General features: G+C 42.0%; 1 protein-coding gene across 1 annotated transcript in view; it reads left to right on the top strand.

The window, feature by feature from the left end:
• Positions 1–16,425, top strand: part of SMC6 (structural maintenance of chromosomes 6) — a 66,207-nt gene that overhangs the window by 13,070 nt on the left and 36,712 nt on the right. The window contains exons 5-11 of the mRNA XM_044445139.1: positions 7,420–7,556; positions 9,029–9,090; positions 9,672–9,752; positions 10,077–10,178; positions 14,642–14,761; positions 14,858–14,956; positions 15,752–15,898. Coding sequence (XP_044301074.1) covers positions 7,420–7,556; positions 9,029–9,090; positions 9,672–9,752; positions 10,077–10,178; positions 14,642–14,761; positions 14,858–14,956; positions 15,752–15,898 — 748 coding nt within the window. The remainder of the gene's footprint in view (positions 1–7,419; positions 7,557–9,028; positions 9,091–9,671; positions 9,753–10,076; positions 10,179–14,641; positions 14,762–14,857; positions 14,957–15,751; positions 15,899–16,425) is intronic.

A 16,425-nucleotide genomic window follows, 5' to 3' on the forward strand; every position in this document is an offset into this window, starting at 1 on the left:
CTTTAAAGTTTACTGAATTGTTACTGAATAAAGAATGTATTATTTAAAGCACATATACCAACTATCCTTCTGTAACTGTATGTTAGAGTTGAATCATTTGTTCTTCAATTAGAGGCTCTCCTGAATAAAAGACAGACAATTAGATTAATGTACATGTAATTATTGCTGTGATCCTGTGACAAGTTTTGATTAAAATGGCATCTTGAAATTTAATGGTAATTAAATTGTAGCAGTTATTTATGGTGCTCTGTGTATGTTCCTGCATATGAGTTCTGTGTGGAGCATATTTCAGGAAGCTGGAATAGAGTTTTGGCGTGTGCTTGCTGCCACCTTCTAGTCACACGTTCACTGGGTCACGGTTCGCATGTCCTGCTGCATTCCTTTCAGATTGCCAGAGCAAGAGCATATAAGGACCTTTCTTAGTGCTGGATAAAACAGGAAGCAAATATAACACCATGGTTAGAGACTCAGGAGACCTGGGTTCTAGTCCCCACTTGGCTATGAAGCACACTGGGTGATTTTGGTCCAGTCACAGACTCTCAGCCCTAACATACCTCACAGAATTGTTGTTAAGATAAGATTGAGATTGTGTAAGCTGCCTTGGGTTCCTTATGGGAAAAAGGATATAAATACTACCAATAAATATTTGTCTTTCTCATGTGTTCCTTTGTTTCTGTGGTCCTAGTGTCCATTCTTTTCATTGTTTATGTGCATTTTTCCTATAGTGCCTTGTTGGGGTGTAGTAGAGTGTTGCCACCAACTTATTAACATGCAGTTTACCTTCTCTGTGCCTAGAAGAAAAAAATCTTGTAGAATTGTGTGATGTTGTTAAACCTTCAGATGCCAAACCAGGAGAAACTGTGTCCCACCTGAGGTCCCCCATTTGGGAGAGGACATTGGCAGCCAGAGATTCTGCTATACCAAGTTCCCACTCTTCAATTATCTGTGCTTTGATTTAATTTAACAGGTGATTCATGCATCTGTGCTTTTGGTAGGCCTCTTAATGGACCAGCCAGTTGTGGCTGCCCCTGCTCATCCAAGAAACTGCTGTTGGAGGGATTGTGTGATGTCTCCGTGGAGGCCGCCTCAACCTCAGCTGTTGCAGTTTCAGAACCTGCCTCAGTACCAGAACCTGCCTCAGTACCAGATTGTGTGCTGGGCAACATCCACACTGCCTGCTCCAGTCCTAGCATCTCCCAGAAATTAGCTCCCAGAATATGTCCAGTTGCAAGTACAGATCCACAGCAGCTGCTATAGCTTTGAGGAGATAAGCCTGCCTGCAGGCTATCACTGTTAACCCAGAGTGAAAATTGTGTTTATACCTCTTGTTCAGTGAGTTTATAGCAACACCCTGGACTGGGACTAGAAACTACATGACTTCTCATTACCTTGTTGTCACCAGCCAAGCAAACATTCTCTGGTCTTGTCATTTGCAGAGATCCTTCTCAGACTGAACAACATCCCTGATCTCTTAGTTTCCAGGAGTCTTGTCGGACAGTGTCATAGATCAAGAAGAAGATATTGATCACTGCTCAGGCACTGTTATCTGAACCTTCTGTTGACTTTTGTTCAGAGGCCTCCAGGACTTTGTAACTATGTTACAAGAGATGACCAGTGTCCTCTAGGTGCTTAATATCTAAGTTGGGAATGCAGTAAAGTTTGCTTCACTTCCAGTAGACAGACTTTGCCACATCACTCACCTGTCTCCTCTTTTAAAGGAAGGCATTTCCACATCAGAGGTATCAGTTCTGAGCACTGACATTCAGCTGTGCTACAACTCTTGAGAGTCTTTACCAGAGTGTGTCTCTGACCGCCACTAGGGTATTGTTGTCTTCTACATCAACAGTTGACTTGCTAGTCACTCCTTGTCAGCTCCTCCTTCAGAACCTTGATGTGAGGCTTCACCTCTTCAGAAAACTCAATTTCTATCAATATCAGTCACTTTATTGTATTTAGCCATAGGCCATTACAAGTTAACAAGGAAAAACATCGGATTAACAAATAAAGCCATAAATCAAATATATCAAAACATAATACTAAAAGAAAGACCAGGCATAATTCAGGATGGTGTCCCCTTTAAAGTCTCCCTAGCTCTTACCTTTTTAGCTGCAAGAGCAAAGAGAGAAACTCAGTAAGACACATATGCAGCAGCATCTGATAACAAAAACACTAATTTCTGAGAATCAGAATTAAAGGCAGAATACTAGTCTAAATTTTTCTCTGGGTTCACAGTATAGAGGACAGTGAAGAATATAAAGAGGCTCTCTACTTCAGGTGATCCACAAATACAGACACGCTGCTCCATTGAAATATGAGAATAGCGACTGGATAGTAAAGCTGTATGCATGGATTGGAAATGAAGGGCTGCAAAGGCCACCCTAAGACTATAATTAAACACACCCTTCACAGCTTTTCTGATTGGAATTTTTTTTGTTAGGGTACCACAGGTTCCCGCCCTGATTTGTGCAACTGTATCTCCGTGGATCCTTTGAAGCAGAGAAAGAAATCTTTTACCTATGTTCATTGCAGCAAGCTTAGCCCATAGGTGTGATCAACTGATGGAGTCAAATGCTGCTGCCAGGTCAACAGATGCAACATAGAGCACCTTTCTGTGCCCGTTAATACCCAAGTGGGCCAGTTGATACAATGTTCAGCAGTGGTTGATGGTTCCAAGGTCTTTCTGGAAACCCCCTTGTACTGGGTGTAGAATGTGCTCCATATCCACCCAATCTTCCAATTTTAACAGCATGTATTTACTATAAAGTTTTGCTGGAACATCAAGTCAACTTACTGGTCTATAATTTTATGGATTCATTCTATCCCCTTTTTTATGGATAGGAACTACAATGCTCACATTCTATCTGGGCAAAATCTGGTCTGTTATGTTAACCAAAGAGAACACTCTGGCCAGAATTTGGACCCACCATTCCGGGAAGGCTTTAAATAGATCTGGTGGAAGCATGTCCTCTCCAGGGGATTTGCCAGATTTCAGGGAGACAATTAGACCTCTTATTTCAGAGGCTGAAACTGGCAACCATTTCAATGTCCCCTGGTTGATGGAAATGCTTCCTATGGCTGTTGAGACCCCAAAACAGTACTAAAGTAAGAAATCCAAACATCTGGTATATATGAATTGACCTGGCAATAAGGACTATTCTTATGGTTAGTGACCAGTTCCCAAAAAGGTGAATTATTTTTTTTGGAAACTGCTCAGTCAAGCTCTTGCCAAAGCAACTTGTCTTATGTTTCATAGCATATCTTTTTAAAAGATATTACAGTTGAGATTGAACCAGCCATTTTGAGCATGAGCTCTCCGTTTTTTTGGCCCATTGTTTTTAAAAAGAACTTAAGTTGGTCATTAATCTCATTGAAAATTTTCATAACATCGGAACTGTGTTGCAGAAAAGAATCTCTCAGGCAGCTCAGTTCCTGGTTCAATCGAGTATCAGCTAAAATAGAATGTATTTTGTCAGACGTTTAAGTCTCCTGAAATTGGGAGTAAGATCCTCTTCAAAATCCATAAGTGGTTTCATCATGACATTAGAATTAATTTTAAAGGATAACTGTTCTGGACAGTGATTACTCAAAGTAAGGTCTAAAACTTCAAACTTTAGCAACTGGATTCATTAAGGCAGGAGTAATAGCGATATAATTTACTGTACTATCCCTGCCGGTCCCATGATAAGTATTAGAGCAAAAGAAGTGCCATGGTGTACATGGAGATTGAACACAGAAAGAAGTTCCAAGAGATTTAACCTATACTTGTGTACTACTGAATCCTTTGAAGATTGATCTAGAAACTGGGGATCCCTGGCACGCTGAGCATTCAAGTAAGTTCCTTCCTCAAAGATTCCCAATCCTATTTTCGCATTAAAATCTCCACATAGAATAACATGCACATATGGGAAGTGAGATATTAATGAGTCTAATGTATCAGTTAACAGGTCCCAGATGCAGCCCCTACTTGTGAGAGGTGAACTCTTAGGTGGAATGTAGACATTTATACATTGTAGACTTCTAAAATATTCACCTTTAAGGAGTAGGGAATGGAGATTACTGGGGCAATTCTCTACAACCTGGATGTCTATGTTTAGGTCCTCTGATAACAATGTACTCAAGCCTCCACTTCCTCATCCCTTTAAATGAGTTTTGATTGCAGGGACAAAAGAAGCCCTGAACCCCTGAATATCCAAAGAATTGGGGTCCATGAGCCACGTTTCTTGAAGGCATAATATATCAAAGCCATGTATGAATATTATAAAGTTAGAATCATAAAGCTTATTATGCCAACTCCCCAGGTTCCAAGAAAGGAACTCAAGTTGTCAATCTGTGCTTGTTATTTTGGATCCCATCAGAGTCTGAAAAAGAGGAGCCATACTTTGGGGGGCCCTCTGTCACCCTGGCATTGGCTGCAGGAAAGAATAGAAGTGCGTTCCATCCCTTGAGCAGAAGTGAAGGAAGTGACTTCTGAGTGTCTTATATTTGCCCTCAGTGGAATTATAGGAGTTGGAAGTGAAATACTGTTGGGGCAATTCTCAGACGAAGAAGACAGGCCAAGTGACTTTGAGTTGTTTTCTTGTAGAGATGCTTGGTTAGAAAGTTTAAACTGATTTTCTTCAGGATTAATGTCAAGTTGGTAGTCCAAAAATATTTAAGGGCTTTGCCACTGCTCTAGTCAGCAGCAGTGTTTGTTTCCATTTGTTCAACTGTCTCAGTATGTCCTCTTGCTCTTTATTTGATAGAGTTTCAAAGGAAGTAATTAGACCTGATTCCAAAGCATCATCAGTGCCAGATTTTTCTCGTGTAAATTCAGCATGATTATTCAGACAATGCCTTGTCAAGGTCACTGAAGGTGCTGGATTACTATGGTTTTTATCATTTGGCTCATTAACCATGGCGTAAGGCGGGGGAGTGTCTGTTTGGGAAGGTATGCCAGAAAGGACGTTTCTTTTTGTTGCAGAAGACTCGCAGTGGGTGTATTTGAAAGGTGGAAGGAAAATGTTTCATTTTGAACAGCATACTGGGGATAGTAGAGCAGTTAAAAGACAATGAAAAATGTTTGCCTCTCATGCTAAGGAGCCATTGAACAGCACTTAAGTCAATCATATAACTTTGGCATTGGAGAAGTGAGCTAAGAGATAGAATAATAGCTCTTCTGGTGTACCAGTGCCCAATGTTAAATCTATTGGGTGTAATTCTTAGTGCAAACTGATGCGTCTGAAGAACACGGTTGCACAGATTTAAACTTAACTCTTGGGCAGAAGGTGGAGCTGCACACATTGTCTTTGATCAAGTGTCCTTTCTTGTCTTAGTTCTTCTAAACAGTTTTGCTTTCTTTGAGTATATGTAAACAGGACCAAATTAGTGCCAAATTTAAAGGCTGTTTCAGAAGCTGCCAGTTTGTAAAGCTTTGCACAAAAGTTTCAAAAGCTGTTTTTAAGGAATTCACATTTGTATTTATTAGAATTAACTGTTTGAAGATTGAAATTACAGTTTGTGCAGTTAATAGACATTGTTTGGCAGCAAAGTCTGTTGTAAATTCCTTTGATGGTTGATTGCCTTGCTCTTTTCCCCTCAAGGATGTGTAAACATCAGGAGAGGATAATGTACACAAAGGTTCATTCCAGTGATTAGACTCTTCATGCAGAGTGGAGGACAACTCTAATAATTGTTCTTTCTCAATTTCTGTGTCCAAATCCCAGTTTAGTAAATCGGAGCTGCTAGAAGCAGAAATAGAATAGAAGCGATTGATCTTGTTACTATTACTTATGGTCTTCCCACACATCACATGATCTTCAATTTTTGGATGTTAAGTTGGCTTGGTCAAAGTGGAAGAGCCACGGCTAGTCCTGCTGCGTTTCTTGTTCTTATTCCTTGCCACTGCTTCAGTTGCAGCGTGTTGCAGCAGAGACTTGTATAATATTTTCAGGAGCTTACAGATCCAAGATGCAGTTTCTCTTGCAGGAGGCTTGGTTTTAAAATACAACTAGATAAGAATTAAAATAAACAACTAGGCAGATGATAAAACTGATAAAATATCGAAGGGTGTTCAATAAAGAGGCTGTTGCTCCATTGCTATCCCCCCCCCCCCAGTTTTTATCAATACTGGGGGGAAAAGGTGTCCTATTCCTAGCCACAAGGTCCAATTTGTTAGGGCAGTTCTGTGCTTTCTGAGTCTTTTTAAAAACTGACAGCTCTTTGGCCTTCGTCTGAGAGGCTGTACTTCTCTCTCATGGTGAATAACTTTCAGGTAATCTAGTTTCAGGATGGCCACTGCAGCTGTCCCCCGTCTTGCAAGGTTGCACATGAGATCATTAGACCACTGATTTATCAGGAATCTCTGCAAATTTCTGGATTCCCTGAAATGAAAGTTGTTGACTTTACCTTCTGAGGTGGTGGATAAATTCTCACAATTTGTTGCAATCAGTCTCTTTCTCCCCACTGGTCTCATCCATAACTAATGTCTGTTGCCTCCCAGCTTACTTTGTGGGGAGCTTACTTTGGGGGCCATCGCATTGATGTCTATTCTGCTGTGAAGAGAAAGTTCCTTATCTTTATCCTAGAACTCTTAGTAGTGGTTGAGGCATTCTGTATGGCTGTGTTCATGCTCGTGAAAGAGTAATCAAACCTGTAATAATAAAATAACTGCAGTAAACTGTATGAACATTGAGGTGCACCCTGCTACATCTGGTGCTACATTTTGGGGGTTGGTATGCCCTAAACAGGGTTACTCCAGTTTGTGTTTAGCCTCCCAGTTTGTTGGAGGGACTACTGAAGTGGAGCAGAACTTGTTCTGGGAGTGGGAGATACTTTCCCCTACCAGTGGCTGGAGATGTTTTCTCCACTGCTGTTTCTTATGCACATGGTAGAAAATAATCACTTGGGATTAGCTGCACGGGATACTTCTTACTCTTGAGTGCCCTAAGATCAAAACTTCTGGCTGCCTCATTAAATCTGGGCTCGCTCCCCCAAGGAGATGGCATCATCACTCTGAACGTTCTCTTATGCTGCTATGTGGCCGTATCCCCTATACATTTGTACATCACTATTGGCTTGGATGTCTGAGCTGTTCTGTCTATATGTGGGACAAAAAAGTAAGACAGCTGTATATCTATAACTATAGTTCTTGAAGCAGTAATCTTTATAGACACATAACTGCCATATTACCCCTCTGCAGATAAGTGTTTGCAGTAGGGAGCAGCCACCAAAGCTCAGGAGCAGCCAACCTGGTGTTTCAGAGTATAATTCCCAACTAACATGCTGAATGGTTATTAAGAGGGTTTCCTGTGTTGCTCTCACTATAGAAGCTTCCCAGGATAAGCCCTGTGGATACTCAGAACTCATATCCTTGAATGGCCGTTTGAAGAACTACAGTCCCAGATAAGCAACCTGTCTTTGCTAACTTACTTTGTGCTTTAGTTCTGCAGATGTTTCAATAACTCTTCGAAACAGAGGTGATGATGCATTTAAACCGGAATGCTATGGTGATTCCATCACTATAAATCAGCACATAAGTGTGGAAGGCCATCGTAGTTACAAACTGAAAAGCAGTACAGGTTTGGTGATAGTTTACCTTCATTTTTAAAGTATTCAGAATGTATACATTTTTCAAAGGAAGTAAAGGTTCAGTAAGGCTTGATAAGTTGAGATTCTAACTGTTCCCTGCTCTCCCCTAGTGGTTTTCTCCTGCATGTTTGTAAGAGCAGGGTTATATGTTATGTACCTCTCCATTGGTGTCGACTATTTTGTACGTTGTACAATGTGACCATATGCCAGAAGTACCGAAAGATACACTGAAATATCATTACGTCAATACTAGCAGAATACCCAATGAGTTGGGGTATTGCAGAAAAGGATCAGAACTTAAAAATATTAGAAAGTGTTAAGGGGCTCATGTAAGCTAATACTAGTAGCCTCTAAATACAGGTCCTTTTTTGGTTATATATTTTTGTAAAAAATGGGTTTACAAGTTAATTGGTTCTCAGGACCTGGAGAGCGAACCTTCCCTGCGCCCCCAAGTTTACAGAATCCACTGCTTTGGTTTTGGGTGGAACCATTGTACTTTTGAAATGACAGGCATGGGACGACACAAGCTTAGTTTTAGAAAGAACAGTGGTTCCTGCAATTGAATGTTGTTCTGCATCCTTGCTGTGCACCTGGGCCTTGCAATTTCATGGATGTCTCTCCTCTTCTTCTTTGTCTTTAATTGTTCTATCTGCAATCTTCCCTGTTTTCATTCCTGTTCCTGTCATCACTCACTTTTTCCTGTCCCCATTTAAAGTTTTTCTTTCTGATTCCACCTTTCCTCTTCCATCCCTTCCTACCTCCTTCTCCTGACATGCATAGCCCAGAGCTAGTGCTGGTGCTTGTTCAATGAGCTAAAGATGACACGTGTTGTCACCTTATGGCATGGCTAACTGATGTCTTTAGTTAAGCTTTTGCTTTCAGTTTCTGCCCCTGCACTAATGAATGCATTAGTAGTACTATTTCTGTCTAGCTTATTTTTTTCTTTCATATGATTTAGGTATTTTGTTTGTTTTACACTTACAGATCTTGAGATAAATCTCTAGTAGTTCTTGTTAAGGCTGTTTTGCCTTCAAAGGTACTGGAACTGCTCATATGAATGTAGTCTCAGTGTAACAATGGTAGGATCGCATCTGTGTAATACTGGTGGTTTGCATGGCCATTGTGTGTGCTAATATAATGGGACAAAGGCATCAGCCTGCTAAATTATTCCTCTCCGAATAAATGCCTGAGCATGTAATTGTAATCAACTGCTAGAGAGCCCTGTGGGATTACTTGTGCAAGATACAAGTTTAATAAATAAGTCAGAAATCCATTTGGAAACCTGACCTGTGTGCATTATGTTCACTCTGATTTGCATTGGTTTTTATCTAAAGTACACTTGGTGAAGTTTAGACACCTTTTTCTTAAGGGGCACTTTTTCTACACTTGAGGTATAGTTTAGTTTGAGCTATATAGTAAAATATTTTAATGCTGACTATAGTTTTTTCTTACTAACATTCAGGTGTCTTAGTTTCTTCTAAGAAGGAAGAACTTACTGCAATTCTGGATCACTTTAATATCCAGGTAATCCCAACAAATTTAAATTCTGTATAATATAACACCTTACACAGTTTATTTTAAAATGATCTTAGAATGTTGCATATGTACAGCAAATACAGAGCCTACTACCCTTTGCTTATTAGCTGAACAGTAGCTCCCATGCCCAATCTTTAACACATCTTTCCATTTCTCAGAAAAGGCTAGTACTGGGATGGGTTGGTTAATATTAAAAGACCCACAGGATGTTCTGTTTCCTGTGTAGTTCTTTGCACTGTGGCAAGTAGTTTGCAGAATTTGCATTTCAGTGAGGAAGCGAACTCTGACAAATTCAACATTTCCTGCAAGCATACCACATGCCACACATACCCTACCAGTTAAAATCTGACTTGCTGCACCAGCAAACTAGTTCTGAGTATCCTTTCAAGATTTAATAGTGCAGTAAAATAAAATGCAGGATATTAAGCGCAAGATAATTTAATACTGTTGTAGTTGCAATCATTTCTCCCATGTCATATTGAGCAGAGAGAAAAAAATTATTCCCAAGCGCCTAATCACTTAAATATTGCTTTGGTTAAGAATGTTTTTAATACTTATTTTTCTTGCAGGTAGATAATCCTATATCTGTACTAACTCAGGAAATGAGCAAACTATTTCTGCAATCTAAAAATGAAGCTGACAAATACAAGGTAATCAAAACCTCCATATAAAATAGTTAATAATACATGGAGCAGGGATGGGCAGCACATATCCAATGCACTTCAAGCAGCTCTCTCCCCTATACTCCAATGCAGGGAGAGGAAGGTTGAGATGGGGGTATGGAGGGCATGCACAGGATCTGCATTCTTTGGTGAGCTTTTATGATGTTCCTTCGTGTATTTATCTACACGGTTGAACTGCAAATGGGGCAAACTGGAGAGGAATCACATGAATCATGTGAAAGGATTGTTCCCATAATACTTGGTCTTTTGAAAATACAGTTTTAAAATATGAACTTTGTTTTCTTGAATTAGTTCTTTATGAAAGCAACACAGCTGGAGCAGATGAAAGAGGATTATTCTCACATAATGGAAACCAAAGCCAGAACACATGATCAAATTGCACAAGGAGAAGAGGTATGGGGCATTTTAGTAGTACACAGCAACAATAGTGTCCTGGTGGAGAATACAGCAGTGGTTTTATGTGTCATAGACATGAAACTTCCATTACAAATCTCAGATTTCTCAATTTTCTCAAAAATTCCAAATAAGACTAGTAGCACTTCATAACTTACACATTCTTGAGCATGTTTCAGTCATCACAAAGACAATGTGCAGGAGCTTTGGAGTATGTTGTCATCAGTATTCTAATGACAACTCTAGTTCTCTTTTTCATATCATTGAGAAAACTGTGGATATGCTAAATCAGTGCCTGGCTGCAACTATGGACTGGATGAAAGCTAAAAACTGAAGTTCAGTCCAGAGAAGCTGCCATTAGTGGATGATTCCTCTCACCAGGGGGAAGGTGTTCAGTCTAAAGCAACAGGTTCATATGGGGGGTTCTTCCGGAATCATCTATTTCTGGAGGCTGAAGTGGTCTCTGTGGCACAGAATGCCTTCTATTTGCTTGGTGTCCAAGCTATGCCCCTTTCTGGACAGGCAAAACCTATTTTATGCTGTGGCAATGTCTGGGTTTGCATAATACAGTGTGGTGCTGAATTTGAAAAATGTGGAAGCCAGATTGATAGCAGGTAGAAGACCAATACTGATAATATAAGACCAATTCTGGCCTGCTTGTATTGGCTGCTCGTATGTTTTCAAGTCCAGTGCAAGTTTCTTGTCTTGACCTATAAACCTACATGGCCTGGAACTGCAGTACCTGATGGAAGATGGAGTGACTCTCAGTATGAACTTTATAATGTGCTACTTGAGTCCCTCTTGAAGGCTCAAGGGATAAGTTGGAAGCCTTTAATGGTAGTGGCCCCCATCTGTGGAATGTTATCTCCAGTGAGGCCCACCTGGTTTCAGTGCAGTCATCATTTTTACACCAGTTTAAGATGTTCCTATACCCCCAGTATATAATAAGGCCTTTAACGGGACTTGGTATTTAATATGACTTGGTTATTCCCCCAGCCGGAGGGTTCCAGGTAGGCTTGTCAACCGCCCCTCGGGCCTGTCGGTGCTGCTGCTTAATGCCAGGTTGGCCCATAATAAAACATCCCTCATCTACGATCTGATTGTGGATGCGGGGGCCGACCTGGCTTACATAACAGAGACCTGGGTGGGAGGGGGGGGATGTCTCCCTCTCTCAACTGTGCCTGCCCGGGTATCTGGTCCAGCACCGACCACGCCTGGAGGGGAGGGGAGGGGGGTAGCTCTAGTTTATTGAGCTTCCATCTCCCTCGCAAGGCTTCCTGTCCTCTCGAGGCCGGGTCTAGAGTGCCTCTACTTGGTGTTGGGCGACCGAGACAGATTGGGGATTCTGTTGGTGTACCGTGCACCCTTCTGCCCAACACTCCCTGCCTGAGCTGACAGAGATCGTCTCGGACCTGGTGTTGAGGACTCCCAGGATGCTTCTCCTGGGGCACTTCAATCTCCATGCCGAGACTGTTCTGACCAGGGCGGCTCAGGACTTCATGGCCTCCATAGCGGCCATGGGGCTGTCTCAACATGTCATTGGCCCGACCCATGAACGTGGACACACTCTGGACCTGGTTTTCTCGATGGGGCAGGAAGAGGGGGATCTGAGAGTGAGGAATTTATAACTCCCCTGTCATGGTCAAATCACTTCCCCGTGAGGTTTGAGCTCGAGAGCGGCCTTTCCCTCTGTAAGGGTGCGGACCCGATTGTGTTGGTCCACCCCCGGAGCCAGATGGATCCAGATGGATTCCTGAAGGCCCTGGGAGAAATTCCGGTTGACAAGGCTGGTGCCATTGTCGATGCTCTGGTCGAACTATGGAATGGAAAAATGACCAGGGCTATTGACACGGCCTCTTCTAAGCATCCTCTCCCGCCGGGCAGAGCCCGTTCATCCCCCTGGTACACATCCGAATTAGGGGCAATGAAGCAGGTTGGGAGACGTCTAGAGTGTAGGTGGAGGAAATCAGGGGGCGAATCTGACCAAACACACTTGAGAGCTCATTATCGAGCCTGTGCTGTGGCAGTGAGAGTGGCGAAAAAGAAATTCTTCTCCGCTTCCATTGCCTCCTCACAATGCCATCCAGTAGAGCTTTTCAGGTGGTACAAGGGCTGGTTCATCCTGGCCCTAAGAGAGACCCTGTACCACCCTCGACGACCTGCTGTGATGACTTTGCCAAGCACTTTAAGGAGAAAATCGCTCAGATTCGTCACGAGCTGGACTCCACTAGTGATTCAGAGCCTTTAGGGGAGGTGCCAATGTTGCCATGTGGTCCAAAATTGATGGATGAGTTTCAGTTATTGCAGCCTGAGGATGTGGACAAGGTGCTTGGACAAGTACGTCCCACCACCTGCTTATTGGACCCTTGCCCATCTTGGCTACTTAACAAAGCCAAGCACGGGATAGGGACCTGGATCCTGGAGGTTGTCAGCGCCTCTCTGAGGGATGGCCGGGTACCTGCTCCTTTAAAGGAGGTGGTAGTCCGGCCTGTCCTAAAGAAGGCATCCCTGGATCCAGAGATGGTCACCAGATATAGACCGGTGGCCAATATCCTGTTTCTGGGCAAGGTGTTAGAGTGAGTGGTGGCGGGACAACTCCAAGCACTCTTGGATGAGACTGATTATCTGGACCCATTTCAGTCTGGCTTCAGACCCAGGTATGGTACTGAATCTGCCTTGGTCGCCCTGTATGATGACCTGTGCAGGGAGAGAGACAGGGGGAGTGTGTCCCTGTTGGTCCTCCTGGACCTCTCAGCGGCTTTCGATACCATCGACCATGGTATCCTTCTGGATAGGCTAATGGGATTGGGGATAGGAGGCACTGCTCTGCAGTGGTTCCACTCCTATCTCAACGGCCATTTCCAGAAGGTGGTGCTGGGGGACTATGGCTCTGCGCCATGGCAGTTATGCCATGGAGTCCCGCAGGGATCCATTTTGTCCCCCATGCTATTTACCATCTACATGAAACCACTGGAGAGGTCATCAGGAGGTGTGGGCTGTGGAATCATCAGTATGCTGATGATACCCAGCTCTGCCTCTCATTCTCGACCAATCCAGGTGAGGCAGTGGCTGTACTGAACCAGTGCCTGGCCGAGGTAATGGGCTGGATGAAGGCCAATAAACTGAAGCTCAATCCAGACAAGATGGAGATCCTGTTGGTAGGTGGGTCAGGCTTCGGGGTGGGGGACCTCGACCTTGTCCTGAATGGGGTTGCACTCCCTCTTAAGGACAGGGTCTGCAGCTTGGGAGTGCTCCTCGACCCAGAGCTATCTTTGGAAGCTCAAGTAACAGCGGGGGCGAGGAGCGCTTTCCCCCAGCTTCGGCTGATCCATCAGCTGCGTCCCTACCTGGAGAACGATTGCCTGGTGACAGTGACACATGCATTGGTTACTTCCCGATTAGACTTCTGTAACTTGCTCTATGTGGGGCTGCCCTTGAAGGTGGTCCGGATACTTCAGATGGTGCAAAATAGACCTGCCAGGTTGCTGACGGGGACTGGGCGTTGTGCTGACATAACTCCAGTCCTCCGTCAGCTTCACTGGCTCCCCATTGAAGTCCGGGCCCAATTCAAGGTTCTGGTTATCACCTATAAAGCCCTTAACGGCTTGGGACCTGGTTACCTAAAGGAGCGCTTACGTCCATGTCTTCCCTCCCGCCCCTTGAGATCGGCGGCAGAGGCCCTTCTCCGGGAGCCCTCCGTGAAAGATATTAGGAGGGTGAGTACTCAGAGGAGGGCTTTCTCTGCGGTGGCGCCCAACTTATGGAACGCACTCCCCAGAGAGGTCCACCTGGCGCCATCGTTACTTGCTTTTCGGTGCCAGGCCAAGACCTTTTTATTTAAACGTTATTTTAATTGTTAACTTTATTTATTGATTTTAATAATTTTTGCCAGGATGTCGCCAATATTTTATGTTATTTGTATCAATTGTATTTATTTATGGTTTGGAAGCCGCCCCAAGGCTTATGCGAATGGTGCAGCATAGAAGTTCTCCAAATCAATCAATCAATCAATCAATATTAATTGCTTTAAAATGGTTATGCTTTTATACATTAGTTTTAGGGTTTTAATCTTTATAAACCACCAAGAAAACATTGCCTATTAGCTGGTATCTATTTTAATAAATGGAATCAATTCTAGTTTTTATGAGTTGATTAAGGAAGATGCAGTTCAGCATATCTCTGATGACAGAAAACATACCCAGGGCCTTCACATTCCCTTCTCATTTTCCCTTTACAGCTGGCACACTTAGCTTCAGAGATTGGAGCCAAACTGGCTATTGGACTGGGATGGTTAATATCTCAATTAGGCCAAAGAGCTACTTAGTGAACCAGTTCATTTCTTGTAAAAGGTTGCATTGCTAGCATCTCATGTCAGATCTAACACTAGCAAACATGTATAAAGTATTCTAGTATCTCTACTGCTATCATCTCCATTCATCAGTATTTTGTGTTTACTTTTCTAGTTTCTCGAAGAACTTAAGAAGCAGTATTTGGTGAAGGAGGAGCGCTATAAAAGTATTGCTGCTATGAGTGAAATGCAAAACGAGTTAAAGGTGCTGCAGCATCAGATAGCTTGGGCAATGGTAATTGAATGCCGCATCACTATTGCTTAATTTAAGTGGGTTTAATTTGATTATTATTCTTAGGGTATGGTGGTAATTTTTATTGTTTGGTTGTAGGTGAGAGACACTGAAAAAGAAATAAAAACTATCAGAGATGATATTGCTGCTCAAGAAGCAAGAACTGCAAAATTTGTTGAGAAAGTGAAAGAATGGCAGGTACATATGCTTGCTGCAAGGTTTGCTTGAATTACTTTGTTTCCCTTGTTCAAGTGAGGCAGTGGATCCTTGCAGACAGAAGACTGGAGAAGCAAATATTTGGATCTCTTCAATTTTGAACTCAATTGAAGAGTCCATGTTAGAGTAGTGGTGCATTTGACCAATGGATTGTTGTTTTACATGTGACTCTTAATGAACCAAGTTGATATGACCATGTGCTTGTGAACAGAGGTTAGGACATGGTGAGAGGCATGGATAGTAGTACCCAAATCTTGCCCAACATAACTGCTCCTCATGCTGGAGCTTGAAAGTATTGCGGGCAGAAGATAACTGCTCCAGACCAGACCAAACCAGACCAGGGAAGGAGGATAGATACCTAGGTTTTTTTAAATCAGGCAGGGCAGTCCAGAGGCGTCATATTTCTTCATATTGTCAAAGGGACCACTTGTAGATACCTTTATTGTCTTCTGAAAATGCCAAGGCTGAATCGTCTTATCTTCTTGCATGACTCACCATTCTATACTAGCTTCACACTCTGGAGTACTGATAGTGGGTTAATGTAATCCAAAGTGAGGATTTATTTGGAAAACAAAGTAGAGGTGGGTTTAGATCCTCTGCTGAATTTTGCCACCTTGTTCCGTTCTAAGCAATACATTCTTGAGTCACTTGTTTTTGTAAGATTTGAGCATAAACAATTATCTCTGGATCATAGCCTCAGTTTGCCAATTCACCTTACTTGCCCCAATATCATGAGTTTTCTGATTATTTTAGAACATTTGCTGTTTTGTTTTTCAGGATAAGGTAAATGTGGCAGAAGTAGAACATACAGCTATGCAAGACAAGCTGCAGAAGATAACTGAAGAAGCTCAAACATTGCAGCCTTCATGTAATGCTTCAAAAACAGAAATAAAGACAAAAAGAAAAGCATACAATGATGCAGAGGTTTGTTGATGGAAATCTCAGTCATAAAGTCCTGAGGAATCTCAGTAATGTCCTCTGGAGCAGGCTGTTGTATTTTGTACAAAGCAGCACTAAAGTCAGTTGTAAAGATTCTTGCCTTAGTATTGTATGGCCAGGACTGCAAGTATTATTATTATTATTATTATTATTATTATTATTATTATTATTATTATTATAACATTTCTATGCCACCCCTTGCCGAAACCTCGGGGCGGCTTACAACATGATAAAATACATTGAAATACAATAGTACATAATAAATTACCATTAAATATAAAAATACAAAAAATACATTGATTTACAAATACAAAATTAAAATTATCAGTATGAAATAAAATAAAATAAAAAAATTAAAATGGCTATGGACTAGCTGAATATACTTCCAAAAAAGTTGGAAAAAGAAGTTGGAAAAAGCTACTATACAAGCGATATAGAATGAATTTAAGATATTTCCCAATAAGATATTATTATTATTATTATTATTATTATTATTATTATTATTATTATTA

Source organism: Varanus komodoensis, unplaced genomic scaffold (assembly GCF_004798865.1).
Source record: "Varanus komodoensis strain SLA01 unplaced genomic scaffold, ASM479886v1 scaffold47, whole genome shotgun sequence".
Lineage (NCBI taxonomy): Eukaryota > Metazoa > Chordata > Lepidosauria > Squamata > Varanidae > Varanus > Varanus komodoensis.